This window comes from Balearica regulorum, chromosome 5 (assembly GCF_011004875.1).
Source record: "Balearica regulorum gibbericeps isolate bBalReg1 chromosome 5, bBalReg1.pri, whole genome shotgun sequence".
Taxonomy (NCBI): Eukaryota; Metazoa; Chordata; class Aves; order Gruiformes; family Gruidae; genus Balearica; species Balearica regulorum.
In genome coordinates this window covers 40,739,408-40,767,267 of record NC_046188.1, presented here as the reverse complement: position 1 = coordinate 40,767,267, position 27,860 = coordinate 40,739,408, and the positions used below count along the sequence as shown (strand labels likewise).

The 27,860-nt window shown below is 41.6% G+C and overlaps 2 protein-coding genes across 5 annotated transcripts in view; one reads left to right on the top strand and one right to left on the bottom strand.

The window, feature by feature from the left end:
• Nucleotides 1-1,111, bottom strand: part of TTBK2 (tau tubulin kinase 2) — a 99,833-nt gene extending 98,722 nt beyond the window's left edge. The window contains exon 1 of one of the 3 annotated variants that reach the window (XM_075754375.1): nt 649-1,111. The gene's annotated coding sequence lies outside the window, so the exon portion shown is untranslated. The remainder of the gene's footprint in view (nt 1-648) is intronic. The other 2 variants (XM_075754374.1, XM_075754376.1) reach the window with 2 other exon arrangements.
• On the top strand, nt 1,087-26,490 carry LOC104634566 (photoreceptor outer segment membrane glycoprotein 2). Of its 2 annotated transcripts, none has more exons than XM_075754378.1 (5): nt 1,087-1,290; nt 1,860-2,067; nt 17,546-18,214; nt 22,513-22,759; nt 24,198-26,490. In XM_075754378.1, exons 3-5 carry the CDS (start codon nt 17,634-17,636, stop codon nt 24,462-24,464), a joined length of 1,095 nt encoding a protein of 364 aa, XP_075610493.1. In that variant the 5' UTR covers nt 1,087-1,290; nt 1,860-2,067; nt 17,546-17,633; the 3' UTR covers nt 24,465-26,490. The 2 variants fall into 2 exon arrangements, with proteins under 2 accessions (XP_075610493.1, XP_075610494.1); XM_075754379.1 differs by lacking the exon at nt 1,087-1,290 and adding an exon at nt 12,561-12,752 and having other exon boundaries at nt 2,008-2,067.
• The last annotated feature ends 1,370 nt before the right edge of the window (nt 26,491-27,860 follow it).

The window sequence follows — 27,860 nt, the reverse complement described above, 5'->3', positions numbered from 1 at the left end:
CATATATTGATGCAACTGCTGTTAATGGCTCCAGCACTTAAAGCGCTAGACGACAGACTGATTCTCTATCCAGCCTTGCCCACATATGCATCCGTTACACGCATGCCACAATTAAGAGATGGAAATATAGATGCAGCTATTTTAAAACAGGGTTGTTTCGCCATCAGAACGCGTAAATATCTGTACCGTTCGCCTTCTTGCAGCAAGTGGGAGGGACAAAAAAAATCTCGTGCCTATAAATTTGAATTCTCCGTAGAGGCCGGGGCGGCGATGACTGCTGCTGGAGCCTGCCAGACCTGCTGACCTTAACTCCACGGAAAGGATCGCCCCGTCCTGCCTGCGCACCCGGCGCTGCAATAAGCCCCTCTCGGGACGGGACGCGGCCCCCGCGGAGCTCCCGCGCCCGGCGAACTCCCTCTCCCACGGGGAGAGAAACCGCGACGCGGCTCCCACGCAGCGACCGCTGCGGCCGGGCCGGCGGCGGGGGCTCGGCCGCCAGAGCTCGAGGGCCGCGCCCCGCTGAGGCGACCGGAGCGCCTCCCGGGGACGCCTCCGCCCGGGGACGCCTCCGCCCGGCTACCGGGATTCGCGCCGCCGGGCGCGCAGGGGTAACGGCGACCGCCGCCGCGCAGTGCCGCGTCTCCTCACCTGGAACGGGGCCGAGGCGGAGGCGGCGGCGGCGGCAGCTCCTCGGGGCGGCGCGCAGCACGGCGAGTCCCTGCGGAGCTCGGCACCCCCGGCCGCCGCGGGGGATGGTCTGCGCGGCGCGGGGCGGGAGCTAGAGCGGCGCCCCCCGACCCAGCCTCCGGCCCAGCCTCCGCCCCATGGCGTGCGGCGCGGTCTCTATGGCGACTGCACTGCCGGGACGGCGCCGGCCCGCCCGCGGGGTGGGATAACGGCTGCGCGCAGCGCGGACGGACACTCAGGGGGTTACGGAGGGGCCCGCGGCCCTCCCCAAAGGGGTTAACCCCCTCGCGGCCGCCGCCGCCATCCCTGCGGCAGTCCCGACCGGAGGCCGGCCGCGCTCGCCCGCGCCGCCACCCCCGCTCTCGCCCTTCCTCAGCTGCAGCGCCACCGAACCCGCTGTCCTCCAGGGTGCCGCCCACATCTCTTTTTCCGGAGCGGTGATTGGATAGCTGCGGAGATTCCTCTCGGGCGATTGGTTGTCAGCGTGATCAATTACGATACTGGAGGCGGGCGCACCTGGACACGGTGCTGGTGCGGGGTTGGTTGAGAGCCGGTGAGCTTCGCTACCAGCCACAGCCGCCCCCGCGCAGCTTCGGGGCCGAGGTGCGTGCTGGGCACTGTAGTCTCCCGTCGCGGTGGCGGCGGGCCGGCCGGCCAGGGCCGCCACGAGCCGTTTCCCGCCGAGGCGCTGAGGGGGGGGGGCGGGCAACGCCTGTGGCGGGGATCAAGGCCGGTCCACGGCGCTCGCCGCCTCAGGGCCGCTCCCCGCTGTAGCGCCCGCTCTGGTCCGGGGAGGGGGGAGCTGCGTCCTCGCCGCGCTACCGGCCTCCGCCTCATCAGCCCGGGCTTCGGCCATCCCCGGGTCTCATTGGCGAAGCCGCCCGTATCGAGAGGATGGGTGCCCCGGGCCTGCCTGGGTTCAGGCCGCTGCCCTGCCTCCGCCGTGCCGCGGAGGGGCGAGAGGGCTGAGGAAAGAGAGGCTTGGGCGGGGGAGGAGGGTGACCGTGCGGGGAGAGGACTCAGGGACTTCTTCCCTTGCGGGGGCGAACGCTGCCCTGAGGACACAGCAGGGCTGTAGCTCGTGGGCTCCACGCTGGGGCACTAGGGAGCGGTTGATGTATGGCGCGCATAGGCCAGTACGCCCTTCGAAGGGAAGGCTTCAGCTCCCTCAGGTGACTATTGCAGGCCTGGTGAGGCAATGGAGCGGGTGCTCTTCGGTGAGTGCCGGTGTGCCATCGCACAACAGCTGACGGGGAGCGTTTGTAGGCAACGGTGTCAACCCAGAGGCTGGATCCATCTGGCAGACCGGCAGCTCGGAGAGACCTGTGCTGTGGGAAGGGGGAAGGACGGATTTGCTGTGCTTGCAGCAGCTTGTATGAAGTGAGTAAGCATGCTGCAGCCTTCTCTCGTGAAGTTTTCCTTAAAAAAAAAAAAAAAAATTATTTCCCTGCTATCAGGCAGATAAGATGATGATGGTGTGAATAATTTAAGCCCTTTCTTCATCACAAGGAGCTGATAGTCAAAGAGTAAGGTTAAAAAACAGTATCTCCTACTGCAGATTTATGAGTAGGAAGATCTTAATGCTTGTAGTTTACAAATGAGTTACCTAGCAGTGGGAGCTGTGAACCTAACCTAACAGCCTGAACAGTTGTGACTTGCTCAGTGTCAGCCTCAGCCAGATGCTCCTTCATTCACAAAGTGAACTACCTGACGCAGTGGGCCACCAGCCATAGTGGTGTACATAACTACTGGTGATAAGCATATATTCCTCTATATATAAAGAATATGTGTGTATGTGTATAATGTGTCCTAACTAACAACTGAAGCAGTTAATAAGAAGCTGATTATTATGAAGAAATACTCATTTTGTGCATGGAAATGACCAACCTTGATTCAAACAGGTGTGGAGGGTTGGTTTTTCTTTTTTTTTTCTTTTCAATAGTACCTCTTTTCCCCAATTGCAAAATGGTGTTATGAGTTTTGCTTACCTTTGTTAGATATTTACAATTTCTCAGGTGGAAAATATTCTACTGGAGCTACATATTCTTCTAAACCTGCCTTAAAGGCATTGCAAAGGTGACAATTATTCTAGGATAGGCCTGCTCCTTATACCTACTCTTCTTATGCACAAAGCAAATAACTTTTTCACATTCCCTCTATAGGAGACAGTACTTTTCCTCCCAAATTATAATTAAGGATAGATGAATGCCCTAACCCCCTCTTATTTTAAATAATGCCAACAAAACTTGCTACGTGCTAGGTGTAATATGAATATGAATCCATCTGTGAAGAGTACTTTATTGTTCCCCAAATAATTGACATATTGCCTGAGGTGTACAATTCTTAAGGAAAATGTTCTGATTTGATTAAAGAGAATGGAAAGGCCTTAACAAACTTGTTTGTCTGGTTTGTCTGTTTACCTGTTTATCATTGCTAATCCAGGGGGCACAGATTCTCTCATCACTTTGTAACTTCACAAGTTAATTCATTATCTAATATAACCACATCGTCATGCACAATATCATGGAAACCACATCATGAGTACATGTCTTAGCATACTGTAAGTCAGCATGCACACTGCAAGCTTTAAAAAAATAAGTAGCCTTTCCCTTTGTCATCAGTTAGTATTAAAGTTATAGTGATCTGTTAGTTTTCAAACGGCAGTGGACTCTTCATAAGTAGACAAAACCTGAATAGTTAAATAAAAGTCAAGCAGGAAAAAACCAAACCACCTAAAACTTAGTCTTCTCAAAAGGAAAATCTGTTTCCACTTAAGTGCAGGAGGTCTTTACAGAAAAGGTCTATTTATTTATTTTTAATTCACTGCTTCAGAAATATACCAGGAGGTTCTTCAAGGCTTTCTGTTCTACTAGCTTTGGTTCAAAGATGATGGTAAATTAAATGTGTACCAGCATTTCCTCTGTCAGTGCAAACTTGCAGAATATCTTCACCACGGGGGGGGGGGGAACCCCCAAACACAAAAAACAAACACACATATTAACATCTCTATATAAATATAGATTCAAGCTACTCTAGCCTTTTTGCAGTGGTACAGGTAGTTAAGCTTAGATGCATAATGTTGATTGGGCCTGGAAAAAGTTACCCTGAGCCAAAAACTGTCTTATGCCTTTTATTTGGCTTTTACATTGTTAGTTCTAATTGGCTATATCAATGTAAAAATGTGCCTCTTTTTGCAGTGTAACTATAACCTTGTTCTTACCTTTTAACCAATTGTATTTTGTTGCTGTATCTGGCTTTGTGTGGTAATTATCTGGTATTCCATAACATCCAATTAACAATAGTTTTGGATGCAGGGGGAGTAAAAGAGAGATTAAGTGTAAAAAGTGCCTCTAAATAGTATCTACTCTTGCTACTGTTAGAGACAGACTAGAGGGCCAGGTCTGACCCTGTAGAGTATTTCGTATGTAGCTATATTTTTCGTATGGGTGTTTATCATGCAGCCTTTGAATCAATATATCGAACATATGTGAGTGAAGAGCCACCTCTGAATCTGCATGGAATGATGATGAGTGTCCTAGGTCCTACTATAAAGCCAGAAAGCTTTTGCAAGCATATTCAAGTGTGATAGCCCAGCACATGTAACTGTGATGTGGCTGTGAATTAAGCTAGTCATTTTAGTTTACTAGTACTTATGTAGAAAGAAAAGGGGAAAGAAGAGGAGCTTCTAACTCCAATCTGTTGCAGATCTCTGAGTCTATTCCTGCTATGAATATTCTCTGGAAGGTGAATTCTCATATGTACGTTTTACATGTCTGTGCATGTAAACAGTATACCTAAATATTTCTTATTAAAACTATTACATCATGTTCATAATTCGTGAAAAACACACTGAAATTAAGTTAACATTTTTATCATAAACTATACCAAAATGTTACTTTTATAAATAAATTATTTAAATGACAGGAAGGGAAAAATCATTATTTGCATCAACAAAGGTTCAGATCTTGCGAAGAGCTGAATTTCACCTTGGGATGGAGAAGAACAAGTATTGGAAACAATTATCTCCTGGTTTAACTTTTCTGAAGTCAGACTGATTATATTGGCAGAAACTTTAGCCTGTTACCTCCAAAATAGAGAGGAAAATGAAGTTACTTAGCAAAGTTAGTCAACAGCTGTAAACTACTGCAAATGGATACCTCTGCATTTGTTCTGAAGACTTTTTAATATTTCAGGTGGTGCAAAGTAAACCAGTAAAGCAGACTGTCTTGCCTTAGTTCAATCCTAAATGTCTAACTTGGCTGTAGGCTGCAAGGAGACAAAAGAAAGGTACTGCAGAGCAGAACTCTGAAGTTGGAGAGCAGGAGGATTACTGTCAGAAATTACTCCAAATTCCAAAGGCTTACCTGACCAGACTATTATAACTGAGTTGTTGCTATGGAAAGCTGTGAACCAAAAAAAAGAGATAAAAATGTAGTTGTGCTGGTATGTGCATGGCATACGCATGGCAATACAATTTGCTGGTAAGTTTGACTGTATGAAAAGTAATTCCCAGTCCTGTAAATATGTTCTTACATGTCTAATATGGCTTCAGTATTTAATAATAAGTGTTAAATCACCTAATGAGGCAATGAATAGAACTGGTCTGAATTTAAAAAATGGACAAACAAGCCTGTAAAGACCGAAGTGACAGCAAACTATTTCTGGACACAAGTGGACACAGCTCTAGCTTTTATGATTTTTTCTATTTAAAAAAACAACAGAGAATGAGAATATACCCACATATAAACTCCCAATATCTATCTATCTTGTTTGAAGAACTAGATCATAACTTCCAGGATTGTGTGTAGGTGGAACACAACTTTCTAGTGCTTCAACGTCTGCTTTCTTGGGCTTCATAATGGATAATCATGGAAAAATAAGTTTGCTTTCCTGGAAATCTTCTTCCTTGTGGGATAAGGGAGGTATAAGAGTTTTCATCAGTGTTTTTTAGTCTGAAAGGAATGATCGAATGTTTCTTGCAAGGACTCTTTAAAAATTAAAAACCATACCTATACATAAACATAAGTATATATCTGCTGATGGAGAAGGGCGACATGATTAACGATGTGTAAGACCACCTGAACTCTGCTGTTATTTTCTTCAAGTAAACGTGTATAGGAGTAGATGATTCCTCCTGCGAAGTACAGGCTCCTTGGTTTCAAATACTTTCACTGGAACGTCTTTGCCTAGACATCAGGGTGTTGGGGTTATTTATTTATTTCTGTATGAGTCAGAAGTTCTGAATAATGTTTCTGCTTAGTTGACCACAGAAGTAGGAGACAAAGCTCCAGAAATTTTTTTGGAGAGCCAGAAATCAAATGATTATCAGAAAAGAGAGGAGAGAAAAAGAAAGAAAAAATAAAGAGGAGGATAGGTAGCAAGCTGCACAGACTTCATAAGTCTTCATCTCTTCATTCCCAAGAGATGGAAAATTAATAGGTTTGGTTAGTCAGTAAAAGAACATCCACCAAATCCTAGAATTTGTTGAAAATTGTAAATTGAATATATAAATGGAGGTGGAAACAATGCTCTCACTGAAGAGAGAAAGGTAAACAAGTTTCAGAAGCTCACATTTCAGGCAAAGTCAATGAGCATAAGAAGTGTTGACCAAACATGGAATAGCACTTAGAAAGTTTTGTAGATGTTCATACAGGTATCCAGTTCATAGCAAATGAAAAATCACAGACTTGAGACATTTAATTCAGCCCTTTTACTAAGGAAGGACCAACTGTCCCTACAAAATTCCTGGCCAGTGTTTGTCAACCTCTTCTGAAAGTACTCTGTTGATGGAAATCAAGCTTTTTCATGGGCTGCTTCACTACCTCACCAAGAGAAAGATTTCATCCATTATTTCTCCTCCTGTCACCAGAGAAATCTATTCCCTTCCTCTGTGCAACTACTTTAAAATTACTTGAACAGTATTTTTACCATCAGTCTTCTCTACACTAAGAAAACTGAGTTCTTTCAGTCTTTTTTCATAGATCATGATTTCTAAACAGAGTGTCGATAAGCATGAAGTCACCACTGAAGGGACAGAGGGATCTGGGATCTTTTTCAGAAGAGCTCTATGCGCATTGTGTCTAGGTGCTGGTTTTTGTCTATTTGACAGCTTCAGAAATTCTGAGTTTGTTGTTGTTTGTTTTGTTTCTTTTTTTAAACTATCTCTTTTATTTCTAAAAGAATCTCAGATTCCCTGCAAGGTGTCCTGAGTAATATTGTTCAGTTCAAATGGTGCCTGGAGAATGAAAAACAGCATCAACATCGGGTTTATATAAGGTGACAACAGGGAGACTTCCTGATTAGTATAGGAGGTTTCTTTGAGGAGAAATGTGAGGGTGTATGTCTGACTACTTTGCTAGGGGAAGAAGGGTCAATTGGCAGTATAGTTGTGGTGGGTTGACCCTGGCTGAGGGCCAGGTGCCCACCAGAGCCGCTCTATCACTCCCCTCCTTCACTAGGCAGGGGAGAAAAAGTACAACGAAAAGCTTATGGGTCGAGATAAGGACAGGGAGAGATCACTCACTAATTATCGTCACGAGCAAAACAGGCCGAACTTAGAGAGGGAATTCATCTTATTTATTACTAAGCAAAACAGAGTAGAGGAATGAGAAATAAAATCAAATCTTAAAACACCTCCCCCCACCCCTCCCATCTTCCCGGCCTCAACTTCACTCCCGGCTTCAACCTCCAACCCCACTCAGCGGTACAGGGGGACGGGGAATGGGGGTTACGGTCAGTTCATCACACGTTGTTTCTGCCGCTTCTTCATCCTCAGGTGGAGGACTCCTCTCATCCCTGCTCCAGCGTGGGGTCCCTCTCACGGGAGACAGTCCTTCACGAACTTCTCCAACGTGACTCTCTCCCACGGGCTACAGTCCTTCACGAACTGCTCCAGCGTGGGTCTCTCCCACGGGGTGCAGACCTTCAGGAGCAAACTGCTCCAACGTGGGTCCCCCATGGGGTCACAAGTCCTGCCAGTAAACCTGCTCTGGCGTGGGCTCCTCTCTCCATGGGTCCACAGGTCCTGCCAGGAGCTTGCTCCAGCATGGGCTTCCCACGGGGTCACAGCCTCCTTCAGGTGCCTCCACCTGCTCCAGCGTGGGGTCCTCCACGGGCTGCAGGTGGAATCTCTACACCCCCTCATCCTTCCTCCATGGGCTGCAGGGGGACAGCCTGCTTCACCATGGTCTTCACCACGGGCTGCAGGGGGATCTTTGCTCCGGTGCCTGGAGCACCTCCTCCCCCTCCTTCTGCACTGACCTTGGTGTCTGCAGAGTTTCTTACATCTTCTCACTCCTCTCTCTCTGGCTGCAAAAGCGCTCTCTAACTGTTTTTCTCTTTCTTAAATATGTTATCACAGAGGTGCTGATTGGCTTGGCCTTGGCCAGCGGCGGGTCCGTCTTGGAGCCGGCTGGCATTGGCTCTATCAGACACAGGGGAAGCTTCTAGCAGCTTCTCACAGAAGCCACCCCTGTAGCCCCCGCCCCCCGCTACCAGAACCTTGCCACGCAAACCCAACACAAAGCACCAAAGTCTTGATGGTATGAGATGTGGAATAGAAAAAGGAGATTTTGCCTCATGTGAGGGAAGTTTTGTTGGGAACCCTCATAATATATGTATAATTCCATTCTGCACAAAGTTTCCTGATGACTCGCTTGTGATAGTATGATCCATAGTGAATAAGGTACGAAGGTGAAAAGCAAGACTGCTTCATGGGCTAGTTATGAATAAAGTCGTAAAAATGGATTCTAGTCTTGAGAAAAAAGTTACAACCAAGATGGAAGTTTTAGGTTACCAACCGATTTAAAATACGGGTTCATGTTCCAGCTTTACCATAGACTGCTGGTCTGATTATAAGGTGAAGACACTATTTCTGTGCCTTAGTTTTCCATTTGTAATGACTCACCGTGAGTCAGGAGTGGATGACTCAGAGGTAATGGACAGTACAGCTCCTATGGATTGAAATCCGAGTCAGCTTGATAGGTACCTGCATGGCATTTCCCGGAATATACAGGAGCCCAGAAGACTAGCAGTACACATGCAGTGCAGTTCATGCAAGTCTGCTATAATTTCCTTTTTTGCCTGAGACTAGCTCTGGCATCCGTATTGTTATAACCTTTATAACCTTTAAACATCTGAAAAATGAAAATTATAATACTTCTTTTTCTGATTTGTTTAATCTGTGACATTCTTCAGGCAATTAGATGAGCTACAGTTACAGTATTTGTATTTTGCATGGAACATAGTACAGTGGGTCTTCTGGTACAACTGTAGTACAGTGTATAGCTGTAGTTGTAAAAAGATATAATTGACTTAGTTTGCAATGAGTTTGGGGGAATTCTAATGTACGAACTGGGTTCTTTTAAATAACTGTCTGTCCCCATTATCTCTTGCCTTTGAGTTTTGACATTCCCTCTGCCAACTCTGCCATTCCATAAGAATTTCAAATGTTGTGATTTAACTTAGGTATCTTCATCTAACTAAAACAACCATAATCATCTAGATATTGCTATACTTCCTTCCTAAAAGTTCAAAAAATGTAATTGAGAGATGAATATTCTGCAAAGACTCAATTGCTTTTATTTGCCTAATAACTTACGCCTCTCGGTACCTACCATGTGGTTCACAACTTCACAAAGGCCAAAAAAACCCGGATGGTCTGAATTCCCTTTTTCATACCCTCTCCGCATTAACATGTCAGTGAGATTCTCTTCCTGAGTATGGACTCTCCCTCTGAAGCACTGACATGTTAAAGAAAGTATAGTACCTGCTTGTGTGTATAGTACCTGCTTGCGTCAGACTTACTGAGTGCCTCCAGTTTTAGTCCATTACTCCAGAATCTCTTATCATTAGTTATCATTTGCATTAAATACAAGCTGAAATGAAAAGCCGTCCAAATATAAAAATAAAACATTAATTTTTGGAAACTAGATGTAAAATTTTGCAGCATGCGTCATCCCAACTAGCTATTTAATTAGGCTAATTCATAACACATCTGTCCTTGCTTGTGAACTTATATATGAATGGTACTAAATGGGTAAGTAATTGGCCAAACATTTATTAAATTTACCTCTTTCAGATCTAAAGCCACAGCACAGCAATCTCCACTGTTAGCAGGAAAGTGTGTGTTTTCTTTCTACACCACTGGGTGATAGATGGCAGACCCACATCTACAACCACTCCTGCTGAGTTACAAAATGCTACTCTATCATTATGGTCTTGCTGTCCAGGCTTCCCAGCAGGTCAGCAAGAAAGTGCATTGTGTTTAGTTATAGTTTGCCATAAAACAAAATTAATTCCTGAATAATTCAACTTTTAATATTAACTTTGCAGCTGAAACCATTTCCTAATATGAGACAGAACAAAAAATACAGGTAGCATTGACCTCTAATTGCATTAAGATTGGATTTAAGTTATTTCTTACAATGATGCATTCCCAAGCTTCCACTAGCTGTGTAAGTGACCTGTAATCTAACAGAAATACAAGAAAGCTTCTTTGCATTGTAGGAAAAAACCTACATACAGCAGCACTGCCATCTTCTGCTTGCTTGCTTTCATGCATGCAAGTACTAGGTTTATATTGCAAAGCAACAACAGGGAAGGTGCATTTTTCTACTACTGGGTGTAGGTATCTATCTGAGCAATAACATTTTCTAATACTCAGGGATAACATATGTCTGGAGTTCCACAGATGTGTGTGGTTTTCACACATGAACTTTTTCTGGGCATAGAAAAGGACTTCAGATGTTTGTCCAGGATTCCTAATACATTACATCCCAGCCAGAGCAATAGCTCAAAAATCCCAGGTGAATGGAAGTGTAGTGACAGAACAAGGGGTAATGGGTTTAAGCTGAAGGAGGGTCGATTTAGATTAGATGTTAGAAAGAAATTCTTTACCGTTAGAGTGGTCAGGCACTGGAACAGGTTGCCCAGAGGTTGTGGATGCCCCGTCCCTGGAAGTGTTTAAGGCCAGGTTGGATGGGGCTTTGGGCAATGTGGTCTAGTGGAGGGTGTCCCTGCCCGCAGCAGGGGGGTTGGAACTAGATGGTCTTTGAGGTGCCTTCCAATCCAAACCGTTCTGTGATTCTGTGATTCTAATGTGTACATTTGTGTACTCATGCTGTCCACAAGGAATATATTATACCTGTTGAATATGGTCTGTAGAGTTGATCTGTACACAAATGTACGCATTTGAACAGATCTAACGTATTCCTTGTGGTCTGCAGGAGTACAGCAAGTCCAAAGCATCAATGATCCATGTACATAGGACTAATTCAGTGCAGTTGTGGTATATTTGATTATATGCAAGCATTTGTGTGGTCCATATGCAGTAAGTCCAACAGGTCCCAGATGTATAACATATGCTCTTGATGTGAAGTTTCCTGGATGTGCTTGTACATCAGCACATAAGCAATATAGAAAGCTGGAAGCCCTACTTCAGATATCTTCTTTAAAAAGGTGAAGGTACAGTAAATTATATTTTTCTGAACTGAAGTTGCCATCAAAAGGCACATTGAGCCTGTATGGCTCTAGGCACCCTCCACACATCAAGGAAGTGGCTTTGGAAGTTTGCCATACGGTACCAGACGATGCATCGTTGGATGGAGCTTTCAGCACAAATATTAGTTATGAGTTTGATTGTATCAGAAAAACTGAAAAGGGAGAGAATTTCACGTTATGACTTCATCCTGTTGGGACATGTCCTTGGGATTTTTCACCCTGTGGAGGCACAGAGCGACACTGGCAATTATGAGCCTCCCTCTTCCACACAGTAATGTATGAAATGACTTCTGGCAAGTGAACAACTCTTAATTGGTTTTTCTTCTTAGAATATTGTAGTTAGATATTCCAGTATCTGCTTTACTCAAGACTTTGATAGACTGAGTTGCACTGATAACTAATCTTCCACCTTTCCCTGATACTAAGTGTGATAATACTGATGCATGCAGAGGGGTGTCTGTCTTTACAAAAGCATGAGACCATAAACAAGATGAGCAGGTGTATTGCCAGAATACAGTTGGAATCACAGTAATATCGTGATACCAGTTTATTGCTCATCATTAGCTGGGCAAGGACCGTTTATGCTCCTGAGAATATTCATATGCGTTGCAATCCCTGGTGCAGGTCCCTTGCAGTCAGTCATGGGTGCTCACTGAACTCTCTCTGCTGTGCTGACCTATTATGGACCCTATAGACCAAACCTGGTCCTGCTTAGTGATTCAGTTCTGGTACTAACACCTCCACTAACAACTTGATCAAGCATTGCTGCAGACTGAGCTTGTTGCCACTACTGTTGCCAGTTCAAGCCAGCCATGTCCATCCCACAGATCGCTACATGCCGGGCTCAGAAATGCCAGAGGACGAGATGCTTTTGCTTCTGGCTTGGGATAAAGCTTTTAAGAGTCTAGGACAGAGGTGTCTACTAGATTGTTCTTGAACCTGGAAAGCCTCCCAAACCAGAATCTACTGTGAGTCATACAGGGTGATCCAGTTGCTCTTGGCTACTTGAATTCCTTTCTTGGACACAGTCACAGTCAATAATACACACAGGACAGACAATTCCATCCAAAGCAACGAAGTATGGTATTATGGGTAAGGCACATAATAATGAACGTAAATGATGATTGCCTAAGATACATTTTCCCTTCCCACAGAAGCACAGAGTTTCATTATTCTCATTCTTCTCTCTTGGACCCATATTTATTGGTAAGGAGAAATGAAGAAGTAATGAAGACATTAGCAGGTACTGAAGAACAGTCTCTGTTGCTTACTAGCCCAAACCTCTGGGGGGTAAAAAGGTAAAAGAAGTTACTATAAATCCATTTTGTCAGTGAGATCTCCGTTCACACTCAGACAACTGGCCTGTTTTGCAGGATTTAACCTGGTGGCATAAGAACCTTGAAATAAATCGCTTAGCTACGATTAGAGATGAAAGACAGATTAGCACGGGCAGGAGAGTTGAAGTCTTTTTCTCCATCTCCACTGGTGAGTCAGTGTAAGGACAGAAGAACTACACAGACATCAGGAAATCAGTACTTCACTCTTCCTCAGGATGCCTGATCCAGGTATTTTCTCCCCTGTACTCATCAGGTTACTGTTTTTGAGATCTTGAGATCTAACCTCTGAAGCAGGTTAGTGGTTTCTTTTACAATAAGTCACAGATAGGAATGTGTTTTTAGCTAAAATGGCCGATTTTAGTGAAATTGGTGAGCTAAGATGTGGTTTGTTTATGAGAAAATTGCAAACCAAATTTCTTTGGACAATTTGCATCTAATAAGTAAATTTTATAAACAAATAGCTGTGCTATGTCTTGTTCTATGTACTTAGGGGAATTTGATAACAAAGGAACAGTTAAGTGGCATCTTGAAAGCAAAAAGCTACAGTATGCTGAAGGAAGCTGTGTTTGCAGTGAGTTAGACAAGAAAAGCTTGAGAACAGTATCGATAATATGGAAGAGATTTCCACATTTATTGGGCTGCTTCTGTTGAAAGAAAGATTTCTCCCTTTACAGAATAAAATCCAACTTCCTCTCCCATAGCTGGGGAAAAAAGTCTGTGCGTATATGCTTCATAACTCTGGAGTGGCTCGTGTGCAATGGTGAGGTGTGTTTCTAAGAACTTTGATGGAGGTGTTAGTTCCACAAACCAGTTTGTGGTTTTACTACTGTAGCCCAGTGGCAAATATAACTTGGAGAAGAAAAGATATGTATTACAGAGCAAGACAATGACGCTTTTAGCTTATAACTGCACTTCAGTTCTTTCAGCTAGAAGAAATTTCTTCATGATGCTCAAAAAATGTTACTATGGGGCAGTATGCATGTTGCAATATATCTTACGCTAATAAATACATTAAATACTTCCTGGAATAGCTAGGGAAAGAATAACGTTTTGTTGTATTTACAAAATTCATTATGAGGGGAAGAGGGTCTTTTCATTACCTAAAATAAATTCAGTAAACTGTAAGCATAGGAAAAAATAATCGCAAGAGAAATATCCTTGTAGAAGCTGGGAGCGCTAGACCTTCTGCCTAGTGTTTCCCATAGACTAATTTCTCAGGAACAGAGTAGGTAAGCTGTTCTCCTGTCCTAGTCTTGATGCACTCAAAGTTTCACGAGAAGCACAGTTGTCCCAATGATCCTTTGTGCAATCCCAGGTGTATCAGTAACAGCCAGGGTCAGTCAATGAGTGATCACTGCACTACACCAACCGGTCGTGCCCCCCCCTTTCCTCTGCCAGTACAGCCCATATGAAATAGCAAATCTTACACCACTGGAGAACCATGGCGTGGGTACCTCTGTTAGAAGAATGTGAATATTCCGTGAAATCTGCTCTTATAATAATACTAAAATTGCACCAAGGAAACTGGAAATACCGTATGAGAATTACTGGAGGCAAGGACTTACTAGGAAAGATGCTCTTGCACATAAATTTTTCATTTTTTTAACTTTAGGCATCTGAAAATGAGGGAGCTTTATCAGAATAGCAACATGCGATTGAATCTATCCCAGCTTATGGAATTCAGCTTCAAATTTCTTTATGGCTAGAATATGACAGAAAGTCTTAAATTTACGTCTTCAAAAATCAACAATGCCTCAAGTAGATGAATTTTAAGTAAATGTAGAACTGTTTACAACTTTTGTTCAAACGTTAAACCAAAAGATGCTTGGCAAGTAGGGTGTTCTCAATGACAGTGTAACTATATGTGTGCCTAACAATTTAGAAACATTTTGCAAATACGTACACGTATTTTGTAGAAATGAACAGTGAGTGATGCATTCATATACACTGGCCATTAAACGTGAGCTGCTTAACAGTGGCTAGGAAACTTCACAACAGATTCTCTCTGTTGTGAGCTCTGAGACCTCACTATCGGGGGCAAATAAACCTATTTGCAGCAGCTATCTACAGCTATTTAAGTTCAAGTCAGGAACTGCTTAACTGGTGAAGCAATCAAAGATACTGTCTCCGGGCTTAGCAGACAGGCTGTCGGCTGAATTCATACAGAGGCTTAATTCTGTGCCAGCAGAGAATGATCCTTTTAAATCAGGTCTGAAGGATACCATAGAAGAATGCTGTGAAGAAAGTGTTGTCATTTTATAAATGACTGTTGTCTGGACTTGTTTGTACAGAGGTGTCTATCAATAATCAATATTTCATTATGATAATCGATATGATTATCACAAAATGATCACAATGAGTAGTCAACCATAATCGATAATCAGCCTTACCAATCATTAAAATTAGGACCCTGTTTTTAAAGTCAGAAAGCTGCTGGCCTGAACACCTTTGGAAATAAGACCGGTATGGAAAAATACTGTGCATTTTGCACACTATTCGGTGTATTGTACAAAAGATATACAGAGATGAATAGTTTTGAGGGAAATTAGTTTCCTCTCTAAGTGCAGGAGAAAATAAATGCAACATGAATGAATTAGATCTCACAGGCATTAAAATGTTTTACTATTCAAATGCATGAAGATACCTAAACCATATCCTAATACAGCTAGAACAACCTATTCCTCGCCTGAACAAATAGAATTGATTTCTTCCGACATGCAAATGAAGATGCTGGGATACCATGACCTTTTTAAACTGTACTCTGCAACAATCTGCTTACCCAATGTTAAGCTTCATTACAGCTGTGGATCCTTCAGTGGGTAGGTGTAGCCCTACTTCTGTACAGCTTGTCTGCAGGACATTTTCATGCTGTTTTAGCTGATGCCTATTTTATTCAGATGAAGTTAAGTAGTAGAGTCCACTAGCTTAAAAACAATTATACATGAATAAAGCTGCTTATACTTCTCTATTTCCCCAAATACACAGGATTATGTTTTACTGTTTATAAATACCATTGTATTAGTGGAATTAGATGACTGTATCATCATATAAATACATAGCTGTACAGTATAAAATCACTCTAATGAAAATTGATGAATTAGTACAAGACCATGCTGAGAGCAGGTTTTATGGGGAGGGAAGAAAGAGCAGCTCCATATATCTTGCATGTGTTGAGGAAAGGCAATCACAAAGCATCGGAAGCACTGAAGAAGGGTAAAAGTTCATGGTTTGATCCTGACATATTGCAGCATAGTTCTACATCCGCATCACGTACACAGAAAACACATTGTCTCCAGCTCTAACAGGTTTCAGCTCTCGGATGTTATTAGCTGCTTTCTGCCTGTGATTGTAACATAACTGGAGAGGTGCAAAGGAAAAGTTGTTAGCGTTGCAGACAACCAAGGTTAAAAGTGCTGGGAACAATGGTATCTTTTCTTAGACCACTAATAGCTGGGGAAAAGACAGACCGACCTTGAAACACATAAGTCCTCCTTCAGCTGTGAAACTCTGAAATACCAGATTTGGAAATTGGTGTGTGTATGGGGAGTCTCTCTCTGAATATATTTTATGCCCATCATTGTGATCTTTGGAGAGAAAAATAAGAGTGTGTGGATCACATGGGAAAGTTACTAAAGGACTATTAATAACATAAGAGCAGGTATATCGAAAACAAGCTAAAAAATATGCAAGATAAAAATCACTCAACACAAGGAGTTTCCTGTCATTTTTCATATAGTTCCCTTTCAAAAAACTATTGTGGCGTCCCTTGGGGCTGCAGAGCCTTCTTCAGATGGGAGACTGGAAGCAGTTCCAATGGGCGGTGAAGAAGTCAAGGTTATTGCAGAAAGTGCAACCAGGAATGACGTTTAGGATTCTGACTGGAATGTGGGGGACTCAGAAAGAAGACCAGTCCACAGGTGATAGGAGGGTTGGAATAAGGTGGGATTGTCACAGTTCTCAGGACAAAGGGAAAGAACAAGGAACTTCAGCTGCAGGACCAGAAGTTAAGACGGTAACAGTGATTCCTTAAGGATTAAATAGGCCTTGTTTAATACATTATGCTATTCCAAAAACTATTTTTTAATAAGAACTTTTCAGAAAGGAAGGGCAATGAGGTAGAGAAAGAAATAGAGCATCTTAAACTGCTAAATTTTTTTTCATAAGGTTTGAAGATGTTCTGGGTCTTTTTGTAGGGTGATACGTTACTTGACATAAAAATGGTAGTGCCTTTATGCCAGACCAAACAGAAAAACGGTGTGGAGGATGGTTTGTTCACAAGTAATATATTCAAGTCATAGCACTTAAAATTTAATAAAATGTTGATAGTATTTTCTAGAAAACCAACACAGTCATTGATAGTTTAACCATTTGTTGAACTTTTTTTCTGTCAGTCCCCCCTTCAGTTTTTGCCAGAGTGAGCATATCTTAGTAGTATAAGTGTAAGAATAAGACTGCTTTTTGCTAGCAAAATCACATTTATGGTACATAATCAATGAACTGGCTAAACACACCTATAGGATACTGTGTTTCTGGTGGTTTTTTCCCATATGGTAAAAGGGCTTTTGTGATTATGCTGTATGTATGTGCTTGTTTATCCTACTTAGCAACTTTTGAATGCAAATTTGATCATGACACAGTAATCTAAGAATTATAAATTCCTAGAATCATCAAGAAAATATGGGGAATGAGTAGAAAGGAAGGGCACCATGAGTCTCGTGGAGGGAAAGACAGCAGATCAACTCACTTCTAGACATCAGAAAATCTGCACAGAAAATTGCTCTGAAGACAAAAATCTATAGGAATCCAGAGTTCATTGGTTCTATTGTTCACTTCTTTTTAACTGCTGTAATCGGTCCTTAGAATTATTTTCTTAAGTGATTCGTATTGTATGAAATTCAAGCAATAAATTTCACCAGGCACTCCCTTGGCAGGTCTCAGAGTGCGTGAGGCTGTACAGGAAGTTTTCTGTAGTCTCTGTAAATACCCAGTCAAACAGACAGTAATCTCTCTCTCTTTTTCAGATGTCTACTGCATGCCTTGGATACATGCTCCTGATCGGCTTACGAGCTTTCCTTGACCTATGCAGCTCTTCCTAATGCTGATCTGACTATGGCTGTCCTCAAAGTAAAATTCACCAAAACTAAGAGGGACAAACTGGCTCAGATCTTATGGATCCTCAACTGGGTTTCTGTAGTGAGTGGGATCATTCTCTTCAGTCTTGGCCTCTTTCTGAAAATAGAGATCAAGAAGCGCAACGAAGTGATGGCAAAAGGGGACATTAACTCTGTCCCCAACATGCTGATCTCTGTAGGAGTCATAGCATGTATCATCAACTTTCTGGGTGGCAAAATCTGCTATGACTGCTCGGACGCCAACAAGTTCTCTCGATGGAAATTAGTTATGCTCCCATACATCGTATGTACCTTCTGTTTTACCTTCTGCATCCTGGTGGGTGCTCTCATGTGCTACACCATGAGGAATGAGCTGGAAGAGTCTCTCTATCTGGGATTGAGGGATGCTATTAAGTTCTATAAGGACACAGACATACCTGGACGATGTTTCTTAAAGAAAACAGTGGATATGTTACAAATTGGATTCCAATGCTGTGGAAACAATGGCTTTAGAGACTGGTTTGAAATTCAGTGGGTATCTGCTCGTTATCTGAATATGGCTTCCAAGGAAGTTCTGGAGTAAGTATTTACTAGTCATAACAAAAAATTCTAGGAAAAAGCCACATTCAAGAAGAATTTGTATGGAACAGAAAGTAAGAGTAGTGTCAAAAGATCTTGAGATGCATTGACATTAAAGAGAATATGACAAAACTGTTTGTTCTCTGCCCTCAGCCAAAAATTCTGGCAGTATTTTCTCTCCTTATTAAAATAGCATCTTCTGGCTAGAAGGCTTCTCTCAAAGGGCATTCTAAATAACTTTGGCAATGGGTCTAACTCAAGAAGAGATAACATTTATTTGGTCATAGGCATGGTCACAAATACCCTCATAGTTTAACTAATGTAGTAACCTTTAGTGGATAATAGTGGGAAGAACACTTTGTCTAGACCATATGCTCCCTCTAAACCCAAAAATACTGAAGTACTCAAGCCAAAAAGCATCCTTCTGTTTATATGTAATCATTCTGAAGTTCTAGCATACACCTCACAAGGCCAAGTACATACTAACTTCTGCTGGACTTTTGTCTCAATCAAAAAACTGCAGAATGACCATGTTACAAAATATGCTAACTACATGCACAAAGTTGCCTTTTGCTAACTTTTTAGGGATGCTAAGCAAAGATAGATCTTTCCTTTTTTTAATGTGTGAATTAGCTACCTCAAAATTTCAATTATAATGAGTTGATGATGGAAGGTAAAAAGTATTGTACTATCAATACATTGCACAGTCAATGCTAAACCCTGACAGGTCTTTCTCCTTCTCCTTTGCAAATCCAGGTTCAAATCTATACATTCATGTGTACTGCGAACACCGTGTACACTGCATAAAAAAGGAGGAGGAAAAAAACCTTGAAATTTGTTTTGTGGGGTTTTTGGGTTTTTTGGTTGGTGCTTCACATGATGTAGCAATTGTGAAGTTATACGCTCAAAAAGAAGAATCTGGCAGTTCTTACAGACAATAGAAAAGGTAACAATAAAACATTTTAAAAAATAGACAATCCAATATGTAATAATTCTTCTAAAGCTGGAAAAAAAGTCTTCACTGACAAGACTGAAGTAGCTCTATATGCCTGGGAAAGACAAACACAAAAATCTTGACTGGCATCTGTCAAGTGTTCTGTTTTGTTGAACTCAAAAATCAGTGACCACAAAGCCAGAGGAAGGGAGGCCAAAGATCTTATTTTCACAGAATTTGCAACCTGAAACTGCCATTATAGCAAAGCGTATATACAGAGCTACAAATATACCAGAGGACAGGACCTAGGGCAATTCAGACAAGAAGGCATCAGTATGCGTAAGGCAGTTGGCTGTGGAAATAAAGCAAGCTTCAGAACAAGTATTCTCAAGGGAGAAGCTGGAAAGCAACAGTGACAGAAAGCAGACCTGACCCAAGAGGTGTTTTAAATCCTGGTTCTACACTGAAAAGTGATGTGACAACAAAGATGGTCCACAGGAACTTAAGAGTAGTATCTTATTGCGAGGACAAAAGTAAACTATACTGCCTTTTATTTCTGAGATATGCAGAAACAGTAATGTTTTACTCAGGGCCTTAGCTAAACTCCATTGTCTTCTGCAGGGTCACCTGTGCTCTGCCATTATTTTGAAAATACACCAATTTTTGCCCCAGAAAATTGGCAGAAGATGGCAGTGAAATGTGTGTGAGGGAAGTAACTACACTGCAGAATTTCTTTTACTGTATGTAAGTTGGATAATTCCATCTTGATTCTTGCTAGAATCCAAGTTGGTGCTGTATAACCAAATTATACTAGGATTTCCAAAAATCTAGTAGTGAAACATTCGATATAAAATCGTTAGAAGCAAAGTTCAGCTGGTAATGTTCAGAAAGGACGGGGAAGAAAACAAATATTTTCTTGGTTTCATCTTGTACTTATGGCAGTTAGTACTTGGAAGATTAAAAGGCAAAGCAGTTAAGAACTGACATAATGCCAGCTCACACATAACCTTTGCAAAACTGAACCTTCCACCTTCACATCCTCTTCCTTTCGCTCTCTTCTGTATCTCCACTGCCAACACCACAGACATGGAGAGAATTGACGGGAATAGTGGGAGGATGAGGCACGTTACAGTGGTACAATCCTACCATTGCTTTGGTTGGGTAAAAATAATCTTTTTATACTTTGAAAAGCAAGTTTTGCTTTATGATACCACAACAACTTTGAATTGCAACAATAAATAGTGAATGTCTCACTCCCGCAGCTCTGTCACTGAGGTCTTCCCTTCTAACAGTACAAAGATACATCATCTTTAGTTTACCACTAGTAGAGGAAACACGATGTCAGGGGGACATAACCCAAGTCTGGAAACTGCTGTCCTTGGCAGTAGAAAGAAGATTCCTCTTTATAACACATGGCAGGAAGATAAAACAATAATTAAATTGAAGCTTGGGATCAAAAGAAAAGCTTAAGAACTAGTTTAAGAGATTGTATTTTAACCATTTTAGATGCTGTACTATATTTGGGTTATGTCACCGAAATATATAGGGCATTTTGCTGGCCCAGGTAAAAGCTTCCCTTTCACGACGTACCGGCCTTCCTCTCCTCCCTCTGTGAGGTGTCTTTTCTCCTCCCACATTCAAGCCATCCGTTTTGTCCCTCTCTGACCCCCTTCCTTGTTTCCCTCCCAGTGAGTGGTTTTGCCTATGCCCATTACAATGCTTGCTCACTTAAGTCTGGTTTCAGTGGATTACTTGGGTTCTTTTGCATTGGCTTCCTTCTGTTGCCATTACCAGGAATACGATGGCCACAAAGTGAAGAGCTAGGCTTTAAAGTGGAGAAGAATGCAAGCCTAACCCCCTCCTAGGTGGAAAATGGCAGATGAACCTCCTGGCTTATTTGGAAAGATTTTTGAGGAAGATATTTATGACAGAATGTTAAGCAAAACGAAACACCCCCCCACCGCCCCCCCCAAAAAAAAGGCAGGAAGGACGTTGTATTTAGCAGGCCTATCGCAATAAAGTGAAAGCAATTATTCTGCCATCCCAGCACTGCCAGAAATACTGAGTTTCCTAGCAGCTTGTGGTTCTTTTGAAGGATACATTTAGTCCCAAAATGCCAGAAGAACCCTGGACCACAGAGTTTCTGCTTCTTCTGTTCACCTGATGAGCTTCTTGTGATGACTTTCTTCCCTTTAATTTAAATCATCTGTAGTGGAACAGGAAAATATTATTTGTAAACATTAATAAATGAGGATAAGCTGTGGAAGATATTAAAAATTCTACTGTTAGCAAATGGTGAAAGCTGGCTGTTTAAGAGAAAGTTGTCTTTCATGTATTCTGGCTCCCTAACAAAGGGCATGGGCTTCATTAAAACAGGCCGTGGTTCTCACCTGTGGGGCTGTCTCAGGAAATAAGCTTTTTCCAATCAGCACGAAAATAGACATGTGCTTAGAGGCTTCTTCCCCAAAGTGTGAAAGCATCTCTCAACATCTTTTATGCTCTCCAATTTCTGGAAAATCTATTTCTCTGAAGAGCCTGCTTGGAAACAGAAGTCCCCACAAGGACGCACTAGCTAAAGAGCAGGCAGTACAAGGAAAATGGATGTCGAGGATTCATTTCACTGTTCTAGAAACTCTTGATTAATCTGAGACTGTGTTCTCTTTCCATCCTATGATTTTTTTTCCCCTCCCTCCTATTTCTTTACCTTTCTTCTTTTCCCCTTTTTTTTCTCTTGATCTTATAGAGGAGGCAAAGGAATAATTTTTAGCAATAAATACAAACAGTTTCAAAAGTTACAAAAAGTATATTTACAAGAAGTAGAAATGCCCTTGTGAATTAGACTCAAAACGTGCCGAGCCAGCCAGGGTGCAATAATGAAATGCCAGCAGACAATCTCCACTGGTTCTTGTGGCATGCAAACTTGTTCTTCTATTAGGTTCTCTATTAGGAATGCTTGTGTTGACAATCAATCCAGAAGTAGCGAAACACAGGATTTCTAGGGCCATAACTTCCATTAGAGTTCCACCAAGATAAACAAGTTCAGAAATTGTCTTCAGTATTTTCAGTGCAAAGATACCTAAAAAGGCAACGTCTCCGTGAACATTGATTTCACATCTTATACGCACAGTACCAAGAACCACGTGAGGCACTGTGCTCATACTGCACTTAAGAAATACAGCAAATGAAAAATTTAGTTTTTCTGCAGTAAGCAACTTTTCCAGTTGGAAATATACTAGCATTTTCCTTTTGATACATTGGAGAGGCCTACACCACAGCAGACTTGCGTTATGTCCTTTAAGAAAAAAATCACAGATGCTATCTGCTGCTGATACCAGATTTGCCCAAACTTTCTGTCCTGTTGCAGCCGTCTAAAGAGCAATGTTGATGGAAAGTTCTTGGTGGATGGAGTACCCTTCAGCTGCTGCAACCCAAGCTCCCCACGGCCCTGTATCCAGTACCAGCTGACCAACAACAGTGCTCACTACAACTACGATTTTCTGACAGAGGAGCTCAATATCTGGGTGAAGGGGTGCAGAGAGGCCCTGCTGGATCACTACATGGCCATTATGAGATCCATCGGTATTGCAGCATTGCTCATTTGGTTGTTTGAGGTAAGCCTTATCAAAATGGGCTACATCAGATTAATTGGAGACTCCTTGCTCTCTAGGTTGGGAAACAACTATGGTGTAACGTACGAGAAGTGCCTCAGTATCTAATATAAAGTCCACAAGCACTTCCAAGAATGTTGCAGGACTTCCTTTAGTACAGACAGCTTTCTCAAAGTCCCCAGAGTAGAAGCAAAACTCATTGAAGATGAGAACTATTAGAAATGATATATGTATAATTCTGTATACTTACAGAGCTTTTTCAATAGACTGTGGCATATTCCCTTCCCTGAAGCATTTATGGGATCAGATACAGGATGATACCTGCAGTGACACAAACGCAAGGAAGTTAGGTGAGAAGGCCTAAGGATTGTTTTAAGTCAGTTTTAACAAAGATATACAAAATGTGAGCAGGGCCTTTGGCTGAATACATTAATTTTATTTATAGTAAAAATTGAGCATAAGTTTTAATATCTCAAAGCTCCTTTTTACATTACATGGCTTCACCATATAGACAGTACTTGCAAACATGACATACCTTTTAAAATGTAGCTTAGCCTGCTTGTCATGCAAGCATATACACCTGCAAAGATGCAGCCTTTCTGCTGGCCTCTAAAGAAAGTTGTCATCTGCAGGTAAAGGACACCCCAATGGTATACGCTAAAATATGGTTTTATTCCTTTATTAATAAGTTTTCATGTTCTGATTATTGCTCTACTGCATAAATATTAGCACTATAATTAAAACAGTTCACAACAGTCCTCAAGCTGTGCAAGATGGGGGGGGTGGTGCCAGAAACAAGAGGCCTTTGGCAGCATATGGAAGAGCTGCGAGCCAGCTCTCTGTGATCCCTTAAATGTTGTCAAGCTGGGCACACTGATCTCGATTCCAGCAGAACTATGAGAGTGTGGCTTTTCCTAAACTTACACTTGAGCTCTACTATAGGCCATCCTTCTTCATTTTAATGCATTGGCATGTAGGACACATGTGACTTACATATAATAATTAAACTCTTGGAGGAAATACTGATTTAATCAAGGTCAGTGGAAAAAAATCCACAGAACTTAACAGATTACAATTTAATTTTCTTTTCCCACTGACTGATGGTCCATTAATTGATCATCCATTCCACATCAGTTAGTTGTAGTCTCTGAGGCTGCAGTGTTCCCAAGTAATTCTAGGTATTTATGTGCCAATACATTCAGGTGAGAATGCTACTTGAAGAATGGAGAGAGAATCAATCAATCTCTCCCTGGTATTTTTCTTTCTAAAAAATGTAATTAATTGGGACAGTGGTTAGATAAATTGCTGGGGTAAAGAATTTGTCTGATTTACTCAGTATTAATTATTAGGCCTGTAAATACACAAGTCAGAAAGCGGATGTAGTGGTAGGATTGAGGCTGCAATTTAAACTCTCTGTTTAACCATTAACTGTTTCTTACAGCTCTCTGTACTTATTGGTGTCCGGTACCTACAAACAGCAATGAAGAATGTCCTTCTCCTAGGAGATTTGGAGGGTGAATCAGATGGTTGGTTACTGGAAAACAGCTTTGTGGAAACTGCCAAATACAACATCAATATCATTAAGAACCTCGGCAAAGCCAATCAGATCTCCACCGTCTCAGGCATTCACGACCCCAATATAAACGTTCAAGACACAAACTGTGGCAAAACCAATGTTACAACAAAATCTATCCCAGCAGCTAGCTAGGCAAGTCTTCAAAGAAGTGACATCATAAGTCTAGCGTTGACATATTACAGTCTTACAGTTACCAGATTTTTCACTGGTAGGGGAAAAAAAAAAGGTAGGAAAACTAATGAGACAATTGAACAAACCATGGACTGGTGACAGCTCCAAAAATGCTGATACTACTTTGGCTGGATGTATTTTTATTCATTCCTGTGAAATCCCTGATTTTCAACACTGCACAAAACAAACTTTCAGAATTTTCCCCACTTTCTCTCCCTTGCTTACATCTGTCATGATCTGAATACATCAGAATAACCATTATGCACAAGCAAATGTTCCAGACAGGATGAGTCTACACCTACTAACATACAGATTGGTCTACTATGTACCAACACAGTTGGTCATTACTATCATTACATCTATAGAAATCCCAGCAACAGGGAAATCCCAAAAGAAATTATTACACCAGATAAAAAGATTCTTTAAAAAAAGGTGGTAACTGTGAAATGAAAACTCTGTAAGTCCAAGTTAGGATAGGGGAAATTTTAGCCAGTTATACATAAGTTGTGGCCCTTCTAAAAGAACCTACTAGCTAGAGGAAATTGAGTTGAAGGCAATGAGACTTAGCATAATGTATTTCACTCCCCCCCCCACCCCAAAATAATCTGAAGTATATCTTCATTTGTTCCCGCTCCATAGTTCAGAGGAAGCCAACTACTCTACCTCCCTGAAAGTCAGTGGGTACTGCTGAAAGGAGTTCACTGCTCAAAACTAACTGACAGCTGATGTTGGGATATTTAAAATTCCAAGCAGCATGTGAAAGCACAAATTTAAAAACAAGCAGATAGTTGCTGCCTTCATTTGTCAATGAAGGCAAAAGACTGACAGATCTCCCATCACGTTCCTAGTACAGCACTCAGGAACTTTGTCAATGCACGGAGTGAAAGCCACCTACTGCCAAGACACTTGTAGTTACAGGATCCCCTATGACAGTAATTCATCATTAAGAGTAAGCAGGAAAAACTTATCCTCTATTCTGTGTAAGACCAAATTACACATTTTACCTGTTATGGTTGTGAATAATACATTGTTTGAATATGACTTTGGACAGCTTGTGCAATCATTGTGTATAATCAAGTAAAAGAAGCTACATCACCAGGATATTCAAAGTAGAACTATTCCTGCTTTTGAAATTGTGCAAAAGTAACAGTAAAAATCCATTTACCCATTTAAACAATGTTGCTTTCTATAACACTAGAATAAGCAAAAATTATAGTGTAAGAATATATTGTAAATAAAGTGTGTGATGTAAAAGTCTATACTGTAATTCAAGCAGGCTATATGCATTATCGTAATTTCAAATACAACTTCTTCGCTACTTAAAATTTTAGGCCTATACTTAAGTATGTTAAAAATAAAACCAGACAGATGGGGTCTGTCTGCAATAGTAGCCTGTAGCAGATGTTTTGCAAAAGGCACATAAGAGGCAAGACCATGAGAAAAGGGTTCTTTCCCTGAGAAAGCACTTTGGGACTTGGTATGGCAAAGAGGGTATTTGTATCGCTGTGTTGTAATATATCTCAGTGGACAATTTTTTCTATGAATTTGCATAGTATGTTTTAAACCCATTCATGTTTTTGATATCCAAAACACCTACAACAATGAGATTCAGATTTTAATTTCTCACAATTCAATTCTGCATTGTTTGACAAACTGCTTCTCTTTGCTTGTTGACTCCCTGACAACTTAATCGGATATCCTCTAATTCTCACTGCAAGATGTAGCTGATGGTCTTTACCAGTGTTAAAATCCTCTATTATAATCTCTCTTGGTCCTATCTTTCCAAGTTGAAGAAGTTGCTATTTAACCTTTTCATCTATGGAAGTTGTTGCACACCTGTGATAAGTTTCATCACTCTTCTCCATTTCTTATTTTTAAATGAACACCACTGTGGAAAACTAAAGACACCATGAACTAAATAGGTCTTCTGTCCTTTTGTTTTCCTAAGAATTCCTATCATTGCTTGCCCTTTTGACTGTTTCTGAGCATTGAGATGAGATTTGAGATGAGCATTGAGATAACATTTTCACAGAACTAGCCATAAAAATACTAAGAAAGTCTTTGATATGAATATATCTGGGGGTTCTGGTCCACAGCAGCTCAGTATGAGCCAGCAGCATGCTTTGAGCGCAAACTACACTCCAGAGTGCATCAAACACAGCGTAACCAGCCGGTCAAGAGAGGGGATTATCCTGCTGTATTCAGCGTTGGTGCTGCCTCGCCTGGAGCACTGTGTGCAGCTCTGGGCCCCACAGTTTAAGAAGGATGTGAAGGTCCTTGAATGCACCCAGAGGAGGACAACAAAGCTGGTGAAAGGGCTAGAAGGCATGGCCTGTGAGGAGCGGCTAAGGGCTTTAGACTTGTCTAGTTTGGAGAAAGGGAGGCTGAGGGACGACCTCATTGCTCTCTATAGCTTCCTGAGGAGGGAGGTGCAATTCAATCAGACTTTGCAACAGAATATGATTGTTTTTAAAATGCAAATTTTTTTTTCAGATGAGTACACAAAGTGCCACTTGCGTCAGTCAATAGCGATTGACTTCAACACAATTTTAGTCCATCTACGCTTGGAAAAAACAGTTCCAGATTGCTCAATAACCAAAAGGTGTAAGATAATCAGAAGTAACTCAGAGAAAGACAGAAATTATTTCTGTAGATTTGTTTTATTAGGGAAAATGGAATCAAGAGGACTAAGAATATGAAAATTTTTAAAAATAAAATGCTTTAAAAAAATAAAAGTGAGGGATGGTTCAGCGTGATGAAAAATCATTGTAAAACAGGAAATAAGAGCATAACTTAAAAAAAAAAAAAAGGAGGGAATCTTACTCTGTATTTTAGGAAATATTTCCTAATGATAAAACACAAGTAACTGTAGCAGCAGACAAAACCTGACTTCTTGCACCACTTAAAAAAACTCTCTAGGTCATCTATTTAGCTTTCAGAATTATAAGAGCTGTGAGCTTACTCTTGATAACTCTGTAGTCAAGGTGTCTGCATGATGGATTTGTCAAGAATCTGCTCTGAAAAATAGATTTGGAAGGAACAGTGAGCTAAACCGATCCTCCAGCCTGAGCATCTCTGTAAAGACACACAAGTTTCACGCAGTAGTTGCTGTAACACGTTAGGATGAAGAGCAGAGGTGTAACTGTCCAGCTACATATTTTCCCTGGCTGCCACACAGCTCATTGACTTCCCTATGAAGAGAACCCACTTTACCATAAAAAACTAGTTAATTTTGGGCAAGTTAACCTTTGTGTCTCAGCCAAGTGCCAAGAACTGCAGCAGTGGCTAGCAATGTGATCACTTGTGAAATGAACTGAGTATCAGCACACATTTCACAGGGAACAGGTGTTGTCTTGA

Excerpts from the sequence above, each read along its gene's own strand:
- LOC104634566 (XM_075754378.1), top strand. The coding sequence starts at position 17,634 with ATGGCTGTCCTCAAAGTAAAATTCACCAAAACTAAGAGGGACAAACTG. Across the intron at positions 18,215-22,512 it reads GCTTCCAAGGAAGTTCTGGA|CCGTCTAAAGAGCAATGTTG; the intron begins GTAAGTATTTAC and ends GTCCTGTTGCAG. Across the intron at positions 22,760-24,197 it reads TGCTCATTTGGTTGTTTGAG|CTCTCTGTACTTATTGGTGT; the intron begins GTAAGCCTTATC and ends TGTTTCTTACAG.